This window comes from Theobroma cacao, chromosome 4 (genome assembly GCF_000208745.1).
Source record: "Theobroma cacao cultivar B97-61/B2 chromosome 4, Criollo_cocoa_genome_V2, whole genome shotgun sequence".
Lineage (NCBI taxonomy): Eukaryota > Viridiplantae > Streptophyta > Magnoliopsida > Malvales > Malvaceae > Theobroma > Theobroma cacao.
This window is the reverse complement of record NC_030853.1, coordinates 29,341,537-29,361,357: the sequence shown is the minus strand read 5'-3', so window position 1 is coordinate 29,361,357 and position 19,821 is coordinate 29,341,537. Positions and strand designations below refer to the sequence as shown.

Genomic DNA, 19,821 nt, shown 5'->3' with positions numbered 1-19,821 from the left:
AAATGAAACATTCTCTATGTTAGGCTATATCCCTGGACATCCTGTTGGAGGCTAGATGGAAAACCTCCTTGAATTCCTTGTGATAAACTCCTTATTTGCATGATTCTCTACCCTTTACTCCAGCCAGCTTGCACCTCAACCATGGTGAAAGTAACTATTTCTATAGGTGCCTGCTGCAACCCCCATCCTCCACGGTTGAGTTGCAATTATATCTCCCATTTTGATTGGAAAAAAACAAAAAAAAAAGGTGCCTGCTGCAACCTAGCATTGATGTTCTCTGTATGCATCTGAGCTGTTCCCTCCATCTCCAAAAACTTTTCCTTGCCCTCTCTCTGGATGCTTTAAATTGTTATAACATTTTGACAAATAAAAGGTAAATATATCAATTCGTGAATCTTGCTATAAACTAAGCTACTGAAAGCTTAAAAAACCTAAAGTCAGTAATTCTATGAGACGGTGGAAACTAATAAGAAAATCAAATCCCTTTCTGTTGTCACTATATGAGCAAGTTTTACAGACTTTACCATCCTCTCTGTTTCTTATTCTTCAGTAAAATGCAAGCATATAAACTTATAAAATACATTTATCGTCAATCTTCAGGCTGTTGACGAAGGATTCATAAACTTCAGAAGACTAGTTTTTGTCTTAAAGACTCTGCTATTCTCTTTGAAAGGCAATAAGCAGTGGACTGGACAGTAATCATGGGATTCACACCAATAGCACCAGGAAGAACACTTGCATCGCAAACAAATAATCCTTCTGCTTCCCAGCTCTCTCCATTCTCATCAACTGCACCTTCTTTTTCATTAATCCCCATCCTACAGCTGCCCATCTGATGAGCACTAGTGTGGGTGACCCATTTTTCTGCAGGGAACATTGGGCCTTCTACTGGAGAAACTGATTCTAGAAACTCCTCTAACTCCTTATTGCTTATCCCTTTACATCTGATGCTCTGCCCATCACTACGATGGGTGCCTACCTCAACTGCTCCAGCAGCTACTAAAATCCTCAATGCCTGTCTCAAACCAGATTGCATATTTTGTCTGTCTAATGCATCAAACTTGTAGGTTACCCGTCCCCCTGCATGAACTTTTCCAGATCCCTGATCCCTTATAATTGTTATCATATGAGCAGTTCTGGAAAAATTTAGCATCCTTCTTTTCATGTCAAGACCAGACTCCCAAGGGCATAAAGCAGCATATTGGGCTGGCCCTAGCGAAGGAGTTTCTATGATGGCTCGCACTTTGTTGTCTGCTGCTACCACCTTATGCACTGAAGTGATTATTCCACCCTCATATACTTTCCCCTTGAACTCTGAATCCGAGTCAGGAAAGTAACCCCAGGCCATTAGGACAGGGTGGAGATGAAGGTTTCGACCAATATTCCGATTCTTCAACCCACTAGAATGCATTAAAAGGGGTGTGAAAAGAGCACCACATGCTGATATTGTTACTTTGGCTTCTATATGCAGTTTCTTGGTGATATTTTTGTTTGAAGTTTTTGCAATTACTCCCAAGCATTTCAATTTCCTTTTACTGCCGATCTTGTTTTTCTCTAATATGAATTTCTCGGCCTTGCATCCTGTTAAAATCACTGCACCATTACTAACAGCATCTACTAGCCATGTACGATCAGTCCCTTTCTTGTCTCCTCTTCTGCAACCAAACCCACAAGATCCACAGTAATGGCTCTCTGAGGAATTCCGTGGCACATTCTCAACTTCAAGACCAAGATTTTTGCACCCTTTTCGAAGTATTTGATTCTGAAATCCCTCCTCTTTACAATTTTCAGTGACACCAATTCTCTCGCAAACATTGTCCATGGCTGAAAGATATTCAGGGCTCCCAAAAAGTGGGAGTTGACAGTCCTCAGCCCATTCTTGAAGTATGGATTTTGGTGTTTTGATGCATGCTGACCAGTTGATAGCTGAGCCACCACCCACTGTGGAGCCCGCAAGAATTAGCATCTGTCCGTCAATACTTGGAAGGATTCCACCTGATTCATATAATTGATCCATTGAGAGGCCTTCAAAGGGGGAATAATCTGACGGAGCAAAATAGCTCCCCTTCTCTAGGACGACAACTTTCAAGCCAGAACTGGCCAGTATTGCGGCTGCAACACCACCACCACATCCAGAGCCAACAATCACAGCATCACATTTGATCTTGTAGACGTTTCTTTCGGTATCTTCTGTAACTTGGAGGCCTTTCTGTGTTAGGGATTGGAGAAGGGTTGAGTCCTTTTCGTGCATTGTCTCAATCATTCCTTTCTGAAGAGGCCTCTCCTTGCTTACTTGCTTCGAGTTCTCAACATTGTCTACCTGATACCCAATAGCTTCCCAAGCTGGGTTATCATTATTTTCACCTACCTGCAGATCAAAATGGTTAACATGAGAAGTAGGATTTAGTTAGACATTCAACGTGCCAATGATGTGTTCAAAGATTCCCAAGCATCAGCATAGTCAAGGTCTGCTTTGCTGCTTTCATGTCATCCTTTCTTGTACTCTATAATTACTTTCTTGTTTTGTTTCCTATTTTGATGATTGTTGACACAAACCCTTCACAACCAATGACTAAACATTACTTTCTATCTTTGAATTGGATTATGTACTCCAGAATGAAAGTGAAAAAAGACGTGTTTGAACTTCAATTGAGTAGGATTTAGACCCAAGAGAAATTAATTAATGTGAATTATTGATCATTTATTTAATTATCTTTACATATTCAGAAGTAATTGCATAAATTATGGGCCTAAACCCTAATTCCTACCACATTAAGTATAGGCCTAAAATATTAAGGTTCGACATATCATTAAAATTCTTCTCCTAATAATTAATTTCTCTTATCTATGTCATCAAATGGAAGATATATATGATCCAAAATATTTATCCTCTTCTTCCATACATTGCGTAAAAGGATTTCACTTCAATTGGAAGCAAGAACAAGATTATGACTCAATTATTTAAATTAAATAATTGGCTGTATAACAAGTATATAATATGTTAAAGAAAATGATTTGTCAAATCTCTTGTGTTTGTCAACTTACCCATCAAAATAGAATATTCAAAGTTCATGCATGGAAACTTGAGCAAATTATAATTAAATTAATAGATAATTATATTTCTAATTATAATTCTAGATGTCTAAAAGTCTGAATATGATTTGATAGTTTGTCAATCATAAGAGGGAAAATACAAGAATTAAATCAGATTAATGTATGGTTTCGTGATGAAATTGGCTCTTTACCTAAGAAAATTATATCTTAACTAGAATTGGACAACTGGACGACAAAGTCAACTACTATATATTCATCCTTTCTTATGTTATTTTCTTTTTCCTTTTCCCTCCCTCAGCCTCAAGCTCAACATCATGCATCTTAATTATGGAGTAGTTTCTGGTCCATTCCAGCAAGATTTTTAATGACTTCACCTAATTTTCTTGTACATTAATTTGGCCCACTTGACATTCATAGGACGCATGTCTAATTACATCACCACAGTGGCAGCAGCCATAAAAACAATGAAAATGTTTTATGATATATTGAAGGTTTAGCCTAAATGATTGGTACCTGTTTTAGGAGGAAATTTACCCGTATTTACCATCGAAAAAAGGACTCCAAATGGGAAAAGAACAGTGGTTCCCTCATTGTTGGATCCAAACATGAGACAAAGAAAATTAATAGAGAAGGTCAAGGGGGGAAGCATTGGTTACCCGAGAGAAAAAAACGTAGAGGCAGGCAACTTTCAAGTAGATGAAGGCAATCCTGACAAGAGTGAACAGCCAGCTCTTAAACCACATTTGCAGAACCTTTTCTCTGTTCTCCAACGGCAAGCATGAGAAGTAATTGATGTAGGGCCATTTATCACCCAGACAAAGGGATCCACAGAGTAACAAGGTTCCCAGCCTGGTGGACAGCAACAGGAGTACAACCCTCAACAAGATCCGAGTTTCCATGAATGTTCTTCTGACCAGTAACTGTGCAACCTGCTCTCTCAGATTACAGAGGTTGAAATCAGATCAAATTCCAACTCCTTTTAAACTGTCAAAGCAAAACAAAAGTACCCTTCTAGAAAAGGGTACTTAAATTTTTTGAAAGTTGAAATAAAACTAATGGAATAGCTTTGTATTGTCTAAATTACTATCAACATCACTTCAGTAAAATTGTACTTAAACTTGAGAAACCATATATAAAACTATACATATAAACACTACCATTTATCTGTTTTGTAGCAACATATAAATGCACGAGAGAATTGCATAAAAAGCATAAGGTTTTGACTTCTTGAGATCAAACAATTGAATTTGCCCAAGTCTACTAATCATAATTTGCGGTGACGAATCGAACCAACGCAAAAACCAGAACAAGCCATATGCATATTCACATGTTTATCCAGGTGTGTGCACGAATACATGCCTGTGCATGTGGCATGAGTACGGTTAAAAACGAGGGCTAAGGAGCAAAGCGAATGTCCTTTTACCTCGTCTGGAATTGGGGATTCAGAGGCTGAAGCTTCCAGGAAGGACTGCACAGCCTTTCTTGGCTGGTTTTGCTTCCCTTCAAAATCAGAATTTGGTTTCAAAGAAGGGAATACAGCTTCACCGATGCTAGCCAGTGTCTGTACCTCAGCTGAAGATAACCCATGAGCGTATCTTCGCGTTCCTCTGTCTCTCCTCTCTCCATTCAACAAGGGCTGCTGACACTGACCTTCTCCCATTTCTCCCCCCCTCCTCTTTCTCTTTGTTGAATGGAGATAACACTATGATTCTCTTCCCTTTACGACTTCTTGTTTGTTCTTTTGCTTTATGTTCTAGACCCTGTATATACATATAGTGGAAACGTGGAGGGTAGTCTTTGGATGTATAATTTCAAAGAGAAAAGCTTAACTGTAGTATGAAAATGAGACTTCTTTTATAAAATAAAACCAGACCATTTTTCTTGTGGCAAAGCATTAAAGCGTTAGCCTGCGTGCCACTTTCAAGGACCACATTAAGAATGCTCTACTAAAACAAAAATGTATATAATAAATAAATAAAAATCTTCTCTAACCATTAAACATCATAACCACCCTATTAATTCAAATACACTTTAAATGCAAACCTTTTCCTTTGGGGAATTTTGCTAACCAGCAAAAGCAGCAGGGGAACTACCCGGTCTCACAGGGAACCTATCTGTGCCTGCTGTTAACTTGTACCCGGTCCTTAAGTGCCTTGCGGAAATATTAATAGCACGTATGCCAAGTTGGCTTTAACTACTTTGCCAGTTAGATAGTTGTGCAAGTAATTCCTAATCTATATCGGTCTCCTCTCCTTCATCCCTGAAGGTCACTCTGGAATGATCCCCAGTTTGTTTCTATCGTTACCTATTTCTATGGGTTTGGTTAGAATTTCACCCATTTTTTCTGCAATTCTCCAGGGGGATAACCAGGGTACCACTCCTTGTGGCCTGCAATGAGCCCTGGTCGGTTACTTTCGTATTCAGTGAGATCATTTATGCCATTGCGACCAGACATCAATGGCCAGATTTGATTTAATGGTTTATTAATTGCCTTTGCGACGGTTACTTTTCTTATGTATAAATAAATACACAAAACTGGAAAACCCTCTCTGCAAAACTACTTTCCATTCGTATGAAAAACAAAACAAAATAGCAGCCCTTACCAATCATGTTGTCGATTCCGGGGCCACAGTTAAGAATTCATACATGCAATCAGCAAATTATCAATAGTGGGGCTTAAGGCCGATTTGGTCAGTGCACGTCGCCTTTTTCATGTTAAGTGCCTGCCAGGGTACATATAGTTTTTTCCAGACAGCGACCTCACAAACAATAAGGAAAAATAAATTATTGAAAGATTAATATAACCACCCTTACTAAATGATCAACTTGGTCTATTTCTCAAGGCCGTTGATCACAAGCCACCCTAGAGTTGTTAACAAAGTAAATTAGTCTAAATATATACACACATACATATATATATATATATAATAAACGTTAGTTTAAGACAGTACAAAAATAGTAAATTTTCATTTCTAGACTATTTATAAATTTAAATATAATTGATAGTGTCTATGATCACAAGACATATACCTTATCCTCAACATTTAGATTACATTCATTTTGTCACCAAATTCAATGAAGAAATGTTTCACACCCCCAAAGTTACTTGCTTGAGAATCCAAAATAAAATTGAAATTTCCTTTTTTTTAAAAAAAAAAGTAAAATGTGAATTATATTTATATAAATATAAATTTTGCCCTTTGTCGTCCATTGTCTTGGGGTGTGGATCGTGTGGTACGCACCATTTTCCGTTGCAGTGAGCTTTATTTAATGAGGGTTTCTCGCTCTAACCACACAAAAAAGGGACAAGAGTCTCTACTGAGAGAGAGATGTATGCTAGAATATTGATGAGGAGATATTAAAGGAATATTTTCATATAAATTTTATTTTTTTTGAGTTCCACCATTTCCGTACACACAGGGCGGTCCAATAAGTTCAAAAACTTAAAACGAAATATTCAAATGAGACTTTTTTTATTAAAATTAAAAAAAATTATTAAAATTTTATTCTTCTAGTTTTTTGAGATGTAAAATTTTTAATTAAACTTTTATAATCAAGTTCTTTTAATATTTCTTTTTCAATTGATAATATAGCCAATCCATTTATTGTTGATTTTAAATAAGATTTTATTAATTTTAGTTTTGAAAAACTTCTTTATCCTGAAGCAACACTTACTGAAATTGTTAACATTATTCTAAAAGCAATATATGCATTTGGAAAAGAATGGAGTCTTCTTATATGATTAAATATATTAATTAGACTGTTTTCTTCTTATATAATTTTTTTAAAAATTTTTAAGTTTGAAAATAAATCTAAACCATCAAAATCAGAATAGTTGTTATACTTTAAAGAACATTCAACATTAAGGCAATATTCTTTCAAATAAAGCTCACAGTTTTATAAAGATAATAAAAGAACAGACTTGTTGTATATTTTTTGAAGAAAAATTGAAGTTAAAGAAAGAAAAAGCATATGAGAAAGGAAGATTTCAAAAATAGATATTATACATTGAAAAAAAAATTAGTTTTATATATAGGAAAAAAAATAGTTGTTGGAAATCATTAAATACGTTGATTAAAAATAAGAGAAATAAGTAAGAAAAAAATAATTGTTGGAGATGATTAAATACATATAACTGTTAGTTTATTGAAAATAAGAGAATATAGTTAAGAATTAATAACATTTTAGAAATAAGAAAATAATAAAAAATTAAGATTTATTAGGCACATAATTAAAAAAGTGAAAGAAAAAATAATTTTATTAATTATNGATTTATTAGGCACATAATTAAAAAAGTGAAAGAATAAATAATTTTATTAATTATTTTTTACTTTTATATTTTTTTAATTTTTATATATTTTTATATAATTAATTATATTATAATTATTATAAAATTATAAATATTTTTTAAAATTGGGACCTTCTCAAATTGGGAACCTTTCACCCAAGGGCCGGCCCTGTCCGTACAAAAAATTAAAGGCATTCAACCACATCAGTAGAATATAATAAGATAAATAAACTCATAATTAATTATTGTTATTTTTTCTCTTGCTTTAAGAGTTCCAAATTAAAAGAAAAGACACTACTATAGTTGACTAATGGGAAACAATGAACATATCTAATCCATATAATTCCCAAATAATTTGCTCGATTTCTTTACCTACAAAAAATATATTTATTTATTTATTTCATCAATAATGGACGAAACATGCAAATATTATACAAGAAACAAATCAAATCTTATTATCTGCATACATGTTATAGCATTTATAACTCTAGATTCTCTCATTCTTCATCTTAAATATTACATTTTGGTACATTTGGAATCCAATTTTATACAAATAAGTGTAGCTTTATCCTATATTATAAAACCACAGTCTCCTTTCGTAAAATTAAAAGTACTTCTCTTGCATAAATTTATCTTTTAGATTTGAAAAGAATAAACATGCACTATCACTCAAAGGCTCAAAAGCCCTATTTTAAACAAAATAAAATGTTGCAAAGACAAGGAGAAAGTATACATCTTCTTACAATTGAAGAGAAAATTGGTGATTTATTAAATTAAAGAAAAAATGAAAAATAAAATTTGGGTTTGATGAAAATAATCAAAATGAATTTATCAAATGAATTTTCAGGTGAAAATCTGAGGTGAAAAGGTGGTTGTGGTGGTCCAATCATATCCGAATTTGTAGCATGTGAAGTATACGTAGAGACCACTCAATAACTTTAAAGGCCTAAAGTGCCTAAATATTCCAATGAGGTATTGTTATTGAGATTAAGAAAAAAAATTTTACCGTTAATTGAAGATCCATTATATATATTACCATTAGTTAATTGAAAATTAAAAAAATAGTTGAGAATTAACAATACTGTAAGAATTGATAAACGTTAAAAAAAATAGAAATTTATTAGACATCAAATCAAAAAAATATATCATTTTATTAATTATTTTGATTTTTATCTTTTTTTTATTGAGAATGAGATAAATAGTTAAGAATTAATAAAATGTGAAAAGTGAAAGAAAATAAATACTCGTCAGACATTTCATTTGAAAAGCGAAAGAATATACATATATTTTGATTAATTATCTTAATTTTTATATATTTTACAATATAATTAATTATATTATTATAAAAATTATAAAATTTATGAAAAATTGAGACCTAAAACAAGGATTTCGGTGACTTTATAGCTGGCTCTAAATGGATGGTCGGGATACGAATCCAACAGATCTCTTTCATTTGTTGTACTCTTTTCTCAACCACATGAAAATGCTTGGTTGCTTTTGTACTTGTACAGCCAGGAATAAATTTGGGTAGTTAAGGAAGATTTTGACTTGATAATGTTCCCCTATCAATTGAAAATTCATGCGAATTAAACCCCCAAAAAATATGTACAACACAATATTAACGAAAAATTAGAAACTCAACTTCATGCACACTCAGTTTGATAATGACAACTTAATTACTTTATTATAGCTTTTCTCGTGGGTTAGGGGAAGCTCAACTTCCATCCATAGCTTTGATTGATTGATTGAGCCTTTCATATTCTTTTGCTTTTGATTTTGTGCTTAATTGCTTGTATTAGATATTGATTGCTCTTTAATCTTGTTATAATTAAACACCCTAATTGCCTCTTAGATCATTCCATTTCAATAATTTAAGCTCCATGTCTTACTAATTTATGCAACTATCTGATACTTATCCGCAACCCTTTGCGGCACTTCTCCATTTGGAAAATGGTGCCAAAGATGGAGAGACAAGGATCCATAATTCGGAATATTATCTAAAATAAAATATTTTAATGTTCAATACCTAATTGTTAAATGCAATCCGAAGGTGGGGTTCATCATTTTAAGATCTTCCTCGAAATAATATTTTAATACTTGAGACTTAATTAATAAATAAATATGATCCAAAGATACGATTCATGATTTTTTTAAAATTAATATTATAAAATTTGTATCTCAATTATAATAATGTCATAAATTTCGTATCAGTATGAGATAATATGAGTATTTAGTTTAAACTAAGAGTCTTCCTCAAGTTGATAGATATGTTTTTTGGGTTGAAAGTGTGGACTCGTGACATTCAATATTGAAACTTTTTTTTTTTTATAATTGGGGGAGGGGGGATTCGAATCCTACTCTTTAAGCAGGAGGATCATGTATCAACCAATGAGCCAAATGTTTGGGGGAGTATTGAAACTTATTTTTTAACTCTTCAAATGTGGAACTCTTATAAAAAATACCATAGTTGAGGTAAGGTGAGACTAAGGTAAATTCTTTTTTTTAATGCTTAAAATTAAGGATAAGTAAATGAATGGATATGGTGGTTTGGTCCATCATACTTAAGAATCAAACGGATCAGTTATTTTAAAAAAACCAACCAAAACTAACCAAATATACAGGAAGATCAAACCGATTAAATATAGAATTGGTTTGGTTGATCCGGTTTTGGATCAATGGACCAAAATTTTACCATAATTTTTTACAAATTATAATATTAAAACTTATAAACTTCATCCATAATTATATATATATATGAAATTAATTATATAACTTATATGTTATAATGTTTATATTAAAGTTTGTATAAATAATAACTAATCATAAACAATATGCTATAAAATCTAAGGTGATAGCTAATAAACTTTTTAAGTGTAATCATATTAATGAAGTTTATTATAAATTATAGTAATACTTATGTATAAATTAAATATATGTATATATAATATATTATTTTATTATATATAAAATTAATAATACAAATTATATGTTAAAATGTTTTATATCAAAGTTCGTATAAATAATAACTAATTATAAATAATATGTTATAAAATCTAAGATGATAACTAATAAAGTTATTAAGTGTAATCATATAAATAAAATCTATTATAAGTTATAGTAATGCCTATGTATAAATTAAATATATATATATATACATAATATATGACTTTATTATATATATATGAAATTAATGACATAACTTATATGTTATAATATTTTATATCAAACTTTATATAATGATAACTAATTATAAACAATATATTATAAAATATAAAGTGATAGCTAATAAAGTTATTAAGTATAACCATATAAATAAAGTTTATTATAAATTATAGTAATGTTTATATATAAATTAAATATATGTATATATAATATAATTATATATATTCATAACATTTTATATTACAAAACATTACTAAAGTGTGATCATTATAACATATTAATATGTAGGATATTTACTATCATATATTATAATATTAACATATAAGTTATATCATTTAAAATATATAACTTGTAATATCATATTAATACATATTTATAAATAATTATAAATAACTAATATTAAATTGCTATAATTATAATTTGTGTATGTACATAAAATATCGTAATATATTTTAAGTATATTATTAGTTAAGTTTACTATCAATTCTTCTTAATATATATAAAATATTATATATATTAATACATATATATAGATATATAAAACTAGCTTAGTTTTTTGGGTGGATTGGTCCAAAAATTTTAAAATCAAGAACCGAACAAAAAAATAATTGAACTAAATATTTTAGACTAATTAATCCAATGAACCAATTAAAGCAAATCGTTTTACTCAAATCACATTTAATTTGAATGAGTAATTAATCTGAATTAATTTTGCTCATCCTTAAATGAGTGGATTGGGTGGTTTGATCCACCATACTTAAGGATCAACTGGTTTGATCCCCTAAGTGAAATAGCTAATGCAATGAGAGTGTTAGAATAGAATGTCGTGAATTACGTGTCAATAAAAAATAAGTTCCTTTATTAAGATTTTTAATTTGAATTGATTTTAAAATTTATTACATAATATGCATATGAGCAACTTTTTTTTTCATTTATTTTACAGATAGTATCAAAATATCAAAATAAAATTAACTAATTAGGCAGAAGGACTCAATTATACAAAATTTCAAAATATAAGACTAAATTAACCAAATTTTGTTAAAAAATTAAATTGATGAAAATTTTATAATATATGGACTTACAGGGGCGGAGTGTCCCTTTGTAATGAGGGGGCCATGGCCCCCTCAAAATTTTTGAAATTTTTTATATATTATATATTTTTTAATAATTTTTTAAAATAATTTTTTTATTAAATAATTGATATAATTTAAAAAATAATAAAATGACCTTACAAGTCCCATTCAGTTTTACTCAAATTCTTAAATTTTTTAAATTTTTTAAGTTTCTCCACTCATCTTTCTCTCTTTTCTTTTCTATCCTTGTATTGTGAAAATATAAAGAGATAAATTTTTATTTAATTTTTTCTATTTATATTCATTTTTTTCAATTCTATTCTATTTGCTATATATTAAGTTTCTATAGATTTTTTTTAAAATTTTTACGAATCATCAACTATATTCTTTTTGTTTTTTGTTATATAGGTTATATCTCTTACTTGTCATGATTTTTTTCTGTTATGTAGATTTTATTTTTAATGATTTTAATTTTTAAAAATTAAAAAATTATTGTATATGTAATTCTCAAATATAAGTTCTAGCGTTGCATTATTAGTTATTGTTTAAAATTTTATCAATATATTGTTTTTTATTAATCCTAATTATATAAGAAAAAATTATCTTGAGTATATGTTTTTAATGTGCTTTACATTTTATATTTTGTTGAAAGAAAATTATCTTGAGTATAAAAAGAAATTATTAATTCTATATATCGTATTTAACTATTTATATTTTATGCATTATAGTTTAATATTTAGTATTATAAACTTAAATATAATAAAATAAGAATATTGTATATTGACTACATTAATTTTTTAGTCGTTTATATTGAGAAAGACTAAACTTCAAAATAAAATAGATGATAACTTTTTTACAAATAATGTAGTTGTTTTTATGAAAAAAGATATTGTCATCGTCAAACAAAACTTTTCTAGAGCATTATTATAAGTTTTTTTTATTTTTTTATTTACATGTTATATAAAATTACTGTCTATTATAAATCTTTTGATTATTAATAGTCGTTAAGTTCAATATATTAGTTTTAAAAAATTTTAACTTTTATTTTTCTTAACCTTTGACCCTCCAAATAAAATTGGTTAGCTCCGCCCCAATGGACTTACGTGCTACTTTGATCATATTTTATTGCATGAGAGCTAATTATTAAATACAATAAAAAAATTTTGTTCCATCACTTTAAAAACTTAAATAATATTAATTACAATACGTGATTTGTCGTTTTAAGAACTTCCTTAATAATTACATTAAGAGCCAATTGATCAATTGGAATTCATTGCTCATAAAAACTATGGTCCATACATTGTTAATTATTAGAAAAAGACATCTAATTAAATTTGGAAGAAACTTCAAAATATATTCAAATTTATCATATATATATATATATATATATTTTAAAAGGTAGCCTTTAATGGGTTTTTCGAAATGTAGATAAATGGCATTGTCATTCATTTATTTCAACCGATTAGCCTTCTCTCTGATTTCTGTTTATATACAAATTCGTACGGCAAAAATCTTGATTGATACTAACACTCTGTTTTAATATAATTTTATTGAAAATTAATATCATAAATTCTATATTTGGATAGTGTAAAATGTGTTTTTTAAAGTTAGAAATGGAAAAAAAAAAAAACAAATAATGAAACATCTTATTCAATCAATTTGATGGGATACAAATGTCGGTTGGTGACGATAATACTCATCAAAGAAATTAAGCAGTAATGGATTACTATCTTATAAATATATTTTTAGATTTAATATTATCCATGACACGGACAATATCGAAAATTTTGAAAAGAAAATCAATTAAATTGTTACAAATTAAGCAAAATGGTTAATTTCGAAATGGGCTTTTAGGCAATTAGAGGTGATGCTCTCTAATGTGCAAGATTGGATATTTCATTTATTCCACATGATAGAGTAACAAGAAATTGTGAGTGTCCTATAGGGTTTGTGGAAAGCACGCAACACGAAGATTTTCAGGAACAAGAGTTATGAGCCGGTACAAGTAATAGAGTTAGCTGGCAATTTGATAGAGTAATACAGGTCTGTTAATGGGGTAAGCACAAGGAGGACGAACTCTCAACAACATAGAACATGTAAATGGGAAGCACCAAGAGAAAGAAAACTGAAAGTGGATGCAAGTATATTTGAGATAACAAGTGAAAGGTGGCTGGGAGCTGGCTTTGTTGTTCGTAATGTATCAGGGGAGTTCGAATTAGCTAGCACGAGAAGAATGCTCACGGGTCAATCGGTTGCGGAAGCTGAATTAGCTGCCTTAGTTTGGTCTCTAAGTTGCTGCCAAAGGGAGAATATTATGATTAAGGAGAGTGAAATGGATTGCAAGGTGGTGGTTGATTGGATTAAAAGAAGACACTTGTCGGGTGTCTTGGGCCATATTATAGAAGATTGCCTTAATCTAATGGTGAGCATTGATTGTGATGCTATTCTCCATTGTCCAAGAGAGGGTAATGAAGTGGCACATTTGTTGGCTAAAAGGGCAAAAGACATGAGTGAGGAAGCGGTGGCTTGGTTTGATTTATCTCACATGCCTGATGCTATTCAACTTGTTATCATTAGGAAGACTAAAAGTTCATTTGAAGGTGGTTAGGTTGAGGATGGATATTGTAATCCCAATAATTATATGGATATTGTAATCCCAATAATTATATGATTCCAAGGGTATTCTTTTTCTTTATTCATGATTTTTATTTTTCATGGTTTTTTCATAAAGAGATTTTTAATAAGACTCTTTAACCATGTAAAGGGAAGATTTTTTAAACTACAGTGAGTATTAGTGATTGTCCCTCTATATATTTATATGTTAGATGTAATTCAATTTAACAAAATCATATTTCACTCAAAAAAAAAATTTTCTTTCATGATGAACTGATAGAACCTAAACGCAAAAGCTATAATTCTTCAACTGCTTTCAAAATGGGTGAAACCCAATTTGTTTGGAGTCCAAAATAAGATATGGGTTTACTTGTTATACTAATCAGATTAACTCAAACATACCCAACAAATTTATAACCCAAGCTGGCCCATCCCAGAGCGGATCCAAGTAATCCAATTGCTACCTATGCACAGCCATAATTGGATTATCTAATTGCAATGGCATGAATAAGGATGGTCTAGGACCACCCAACATAAGCATTTTATGATGGAGTGGTTACTTGTCCTAGTCGAACATAAATCTCCAACCAAATAGTGTTGCAGTTGTGTTATCCGAGGCTGACAGCATTTAGCACTAGTTATGGTTATAAACATGTGATGCCGGTGAGGGAATATACAGGGTTGGAAGTGACTGGACAGTAGATTAGTCTCTTCTTTAAACTTCTCCTTGCCTATATCTTAGCCTTTTTAAACCACTTATTGAACAGCATTCAGCAAAAAACCTAGTGTTTCAGGATTTTTATCTAAAACTCACAGCCTATGACTATGGTGTCACCTGAATAAACCACAAAGTACAATACATTTAAGTTAAAGAGACACAGAATTAATAGTCATTGAATTTGCTATGGATATTTCATTACCACCTTGGCAAAGCTGAGCTAGCTGCAGCCTCCAGTACACTGAAGTGGGAGAAATTGATGGAAGTGGAATGCACAGATATCGAGAATCTAACATTTCTGAATTTGTTTTAACAGGGATTTGGGCCAAAAGGATATGTTGAAAAGTAGTTTGCTTCAGCAACAGTCATGTGCTCTGTGGGACCTGGAGATCAAATAGTTTGCTCATCATTGCCTTGGTATCAAATGGCTAGTACAAGTTTGGATGGCTCTAGTCTAAACTAACATTGCGGTCTGTCAGCTAGCTGAGTTAATGACGATTGTGAAGCTGAAGTTTCTGAATCTGTCAAATGCTGAAGACTCTTAAGCAGCTGGAAGATTAATGCTTCCTTTCAAGCAGATTAAAATATATGTTTCAGATTTTAGTTAAGGTTGTTATAATTCTTTGTCAATTGTCAAGGTTCCAGTTTTACCTAAAGGGATGATTGGTATTGTAGCTAAGTAATGTCTTTATTAATCCTCATAAAGTTCCGATGCATCAACCTCCATTAATATGGGGCCAGAATCAAGAAACTTGGATAATTTAGAATCATCAGAGCCTCTGGTCTTAACACTTTCTAAACCTTGCAAGATTTTTTTGAGCAAATCATGCTTCACACTTAATCAAGACACTAATAAAGAGAATTCTAGCACATCAATATCATTTGGACTTCAAAATCCTCAAAAGATTTTCATTTTCTTAAACATTTATGATCACATATTCACATTAATCAAACTTCTTTACTCTTCCAAATACATAAGAACATGAAAAGTTGCATCATGCTCTATTCACCCAGTTTTCTAACTGAAACACCTCTGCAATCAATAAATAACAGAAGTTTTTTATATGTTCTACATAACAAGCCACGAAAAGCCAAACATAAACACCAAGAACATAGTTATGCTGCTGGTTTCTTGATAAATTACAGTGACATTTTTCCAGCATCTATCATATTCATGACAAGTGCCTCCATAGTGCAGGGCGATCTCTGGATATCAAGAGAACACGAGATGCCAAGTAGTCGAAAGAAGGGGAATACAAGTCATCTGGCCCAACAATCTCTCTGACATCTTGAGCATTGCCATAATCATAAATGAAAGGCTGCAGCCCGTCATCCTTCAAAGCATCAAAGACGAAAAGCCCCAGCCCACAAACACCCATGACAAGGTTTGAATTTCCCCAGACCTGTGTTATGGCTGAATAATGGGAGTGAACATTCGATTCAGGCAAAGAATAAGTATTCAACAGCCTTTGTTTGCGCAATGAGAACTGTTGCACTTGAGAACAGCCCTGCTTTTTTCCTGATGATCTCACATTTGTGCATCCAAGAAAGATCGAATCCCCTCGAGAGAAAACTGACTGCACATTAACACCAACTTTTGCTATTTTCGCACCTATACCAGATGGGTGGCGAAAATCCAAGACATTAATAGAATCAGGAGTGCAGAATACACCATCATTTCCTTCAGCTTCTGAGGAACTTACTCTGCAATTCAGATTTTTCAACATTAGGACCTAAATAGGAATTTTTCTGTGCTTTCTTTTCTTCTTACATGATATGATAAAGAGGCATATGCAAGTCAACATTACATTAAGCAATCGCAAATTATAAGCAACAAAATTTATGTGAGATTAGTAAAATAGTGAATGATAATTTAAATTTGTTAACATCAATAAAAGAAAAAATAGATCCACAAGAAATATTCTGTTGAGAAACTAGAAAACAGCCAATGGAAAATAATTTGAGATAATCAAACAAAAACATAGGATAAAGTTCTAACCTTTGCCTAACTCCTCCACCTATCTCAGCATCAGTGTTATTTACATGAAGAGCCGATATTTTTCGACCAGATGAAGAGACAGATAGTAATGGCTGAGGATGTAGAGAGTTCACATCCCAGACAGAAATCATTTCTGCTTCTGCTATGACTACCTTTCCTCTGTTTCTCCACTGCAGTGGACTTGAATAATCCATTGTTGATACAGGCTTCTGCACCTCCCACTTCATTATTTCCTCACCATCACGGACGTCATATACTTTGACAACCTTCTGAGAGCTTGCAGTTGAGATGATAAGAGGGCCACATGGTTTATACCACCACTGCTGAGTTTCTGGTGATAAACTATTGCAAAATGTATTTCTTCTATACAAAGTGTTATTTGGTAAGGGACCAAGTACCGTTCTCGAAGCTGTTTCCCCACACTCAATGTGGAAAGCTCGCACATCTTTGGTATAGAAATCCCATGAGCAGAATCCTGATTCTAATGAATTCCCAGCAGATGCAGCCACAACATATCTCCCTGAGCAACCATCCGCACTAGGAGCACGGATAATCCAACAATCTCTCCATATGTTAGGTGAGACACCTGCTGGAGGCTTGTATACTGCCTTCTCCTGAAATTACGATGGACTATCATTTTAAGATGTTGTAAGTTCAGTCGTGTGTCTATGACTCCATGTATTCATCAACATACTCACATGATATAGAGTTGAAAAAGAAAAAAAAAATTAATCAACGAATTTGTAAGAGAACATTTTGGTCATATAATTTCCAAATCAATGCTTCAACAAACTCAATAATTATTCAATTCCAAGATTAAATCCATCCAATTTTCTGGAAAACAGAATAAAGCAAGCAATAGAGACATTCAAATAATCAGAAATATAACTTATTTTATTTCAACATTTCAGTTGGAAAAGAACACAACTGAAACACATAATGGAATGCAAATCATCAAACAGAGATGACATAATACAAAATGATACGTGGTTCACTATCATGAAACAACAGAGACAGATATCAGACAAGTCTGCTAGTTGATTAAAGGATATGAATAAAAAGACAACTTCAAACTGGAACAAAAAAGTATACCTCACAGTTAGCAATGTCATAAAAGGAGCATGACCCATCATCATGAGCAAGAAGAACTGCCTCTCCTTCTGACACAAACCATCCTCCAGTTGAAGTCTTGTGGCCAATTTCATTTAGCTGATAAATGTTAGTATCTTCAGTCTCCTCACCAGTAACAGCAGTTGGCCTGTTCTCCTGATCTTCAAATTCCTCAAGTCTTTCATCTGATTCAAGATTTAACTCTACACCATGCTTCACATTAAATATGTTCAAAGACCCTTGTGCTCCTGAAGCACCATCACCATCCATCTCCTGAGTATCAGAATTCTCCAAACTAACCTGTTCATTCCTTGTGGTGACTATAATTTGCTCCTTATTGAGTGAAGCCAAGAACTCCAGAGCTATTGGATTATCCTCAATGGGACTCAATAACTTCTTTTCCTCCTTTAATTCGCTACTGGGGTCTAAAGCATTAGAGGGTTCCTGACCTTGGAAGCCCCCTGATGATTCCTTCAATGATGTACGATTTCTAATCAACTTGTGATGAGGAAACAATCTAGCCTCCAACTCCTCGCTATTCAATTCTTTAACTGAAATTTTAACGTTACCAACCTGCTTACTCTGACTCCTCTCAACTCCTTTCGTACTCACATCTTCATCTCCAGAACCTTTTGAAACACTTGTTTTACCATTCGAATCAGTCACAACATGACTCATAGCCTTCTCAATGCCTGAAATCTTGTCCTGAATATCTGAAAGTATCAGCTTTGATGCATCCGGATTATTCATGTCAAGCATCTCCTTAGTCCTCTTAATATCTGTTGCAATTCTCTTCACCTTCCCTTCTAGAAAAGCAAGCTTTTCATGAAGCTTGCTTGGGTATTTAATACCTACCCCACTGCATCCACTCTCCTGTACACTCAAGTCCTTCTCTTTCGAAACCTCCAAACCCTTTCCACCACTCAAAGACTTCTCTTTTAGAAACTTTGCATCACATTTCTCATCAATCCTATCGCAAGCTTCAAGTTCTGAACCAAAATCTGAAACACCCTTTTCAACTAAAGCCCCAAAACCCCCATTTGGTTTTCCCAAATCAGAGCTAAATTTAACATCTTTTTTACAATTTCCATCCAAAACTCTAACCCCGTTTAATTTCTTCTCATTTTCCTTCACTTTCATTACCAAATTCTCCCTAAACGCACCATTTTCTTTGCAACCTTTAACTCTCAAATCCCTAAAACCCTTCTTTTCCCTATCAATTGAGATCCTGTCTTTCTTCAAATCAGAAAAAACCCTAATAAATTCAGATGGGCTCTGACTCCTACCTCTTGGCGCCGATGACGTGGACCACCGCACCCGGCCTTCACTGTCAGAGCCACCAAGCACCGCCGCCGACTTCTGGACATGTGAAACTGGCCGGATCAAGGGCTTCTGGACCACCACGGAAGCCCGAGAAAGACTGCTGGGCCTTGGGTTTTCTTTGCCGGAAGATGATTTTCTGAGGGTCGGATTGGAGATTGGAGTAAGGGTTTTCGGCGGTTTTTGATTGCCGGTGGTTAAGTGACTTAAGTCTCTCTGCCGGCGAACCGACGACGCTGACATTTTTATGCGATTAAATAAATTAACGAGAAGTTAATATGGAAACGGCGAAAAATGGGAATTGAAGCAAAGTTTCTGAGTTTAAAGATTGTGTGGGTTTTGGGCGGGAAATGAATGTGAATTTTAAAGTTTGAAAATTTTTGGGAGGGTTGGACTATCGGAGGGTATCTTTGCCATTTGATCTTGCTCTATTTTTTCTCTCTCTTGCAAATTTAGCTTCACCTCTGGGCCGTAGCCCATGAAC

General features: G+C 32.5%; 2 protein-coding genes across 2 annotated transcripts; both read right to left on the bottom strand.

Annotated features, from left to right (window-relative positions):
* On the bottom strand, positions 462–4,879 carry LOC18603259 (long-chain-alcohol oxidase FAO1). Its single transcript, XM_018119882.1, has 3 exons — positions 4,478–4,879; positions 3,711–3,983; positions 462–2,368 (listed from the first exon to the last, which is right to left on the bottom strand). The coding sequence occupies exons 1-3, from the start codon at positions 4,712–4,714 to the stop codon at positions 626–628; spliced, it is 2,253 nt and encodes a 750-aa protein (XP_017975371.1). The 5' UTR covers positions 4,715–4,879; the 3' UTR covers positions 462–625.
* On the bottom strand, positions 15,790–19,800 carry LOC18603257. The gene is made up of 3 exons (XM_018120065.1): positions 18,000–19,800; positions 16,908–17,521; positions 15,790–16,612 (listed from the first exon to the last, which is right to left on the bottom strand). The coding sequence occupies exons 1-3, from the start codon at positions 19,578–19,580 to the stop codon at positions 16,081–16,083; spliced, it is 2,727 nt and encodes a 908-aa protein (XP_017975554.1). The 5' UTR covers positions 19,581–19,800; the 3' UTR covers positions 15,790–16,080.

What these genes read in the sequence shown, in the direction of transcription:
- LOC18603259 (XM_018119882.1), bottom strand. Translation starts at nt 4,714, where the DNA reads ATGGGAGAAGGTCAGTGTCAGCAGCCCTTGTTGAATGGAGAGAGGAGA. An exon ending in AATCCCCAATTCCAGACGAG is followed by an intron (nt 3,984 to 4,477) that starts GTAAAAGGACAT and finishes CTGAGAGAGCAG; the next exon opens with GTTGCACAGTTACTGGTCAG. An exon ending in TCTACGTTTTTTTCTCTCGG is followed by an intron (nt 2,369 to 3,710) that starts GTAACCAATGCT and finishes TTTGATCTGCAG; the next exon opens with GTAGGTGAAAATAATGATAA.
- LOC18603257 (XM_018120065.1), bottom strand. Translation starts at nt 19,580, where the DNA reads ATGTCAGCGTCGTCGGTTCGCCGGCAGAGAGACTTAAGTCACTTAACC. An exon ending in ATGACATTGCTAACTGTGAG is followed by an intron (nt 17,522 to 17,999) that starts GTATACTTTTTT and finishes TCGTAATTTCAG; the next exon opens with GAGAAGGCAGTATACAAGCC. An exon ending in GGTGGAGGAGTTAGGCAAAG is followed by an intron (nt 16,613 to 16,907) that starts GTTAGAACTTTA and finishes TCTGAATTGCAG; the next exon opens with AGTAAGTTCCTCAGAAGCTG.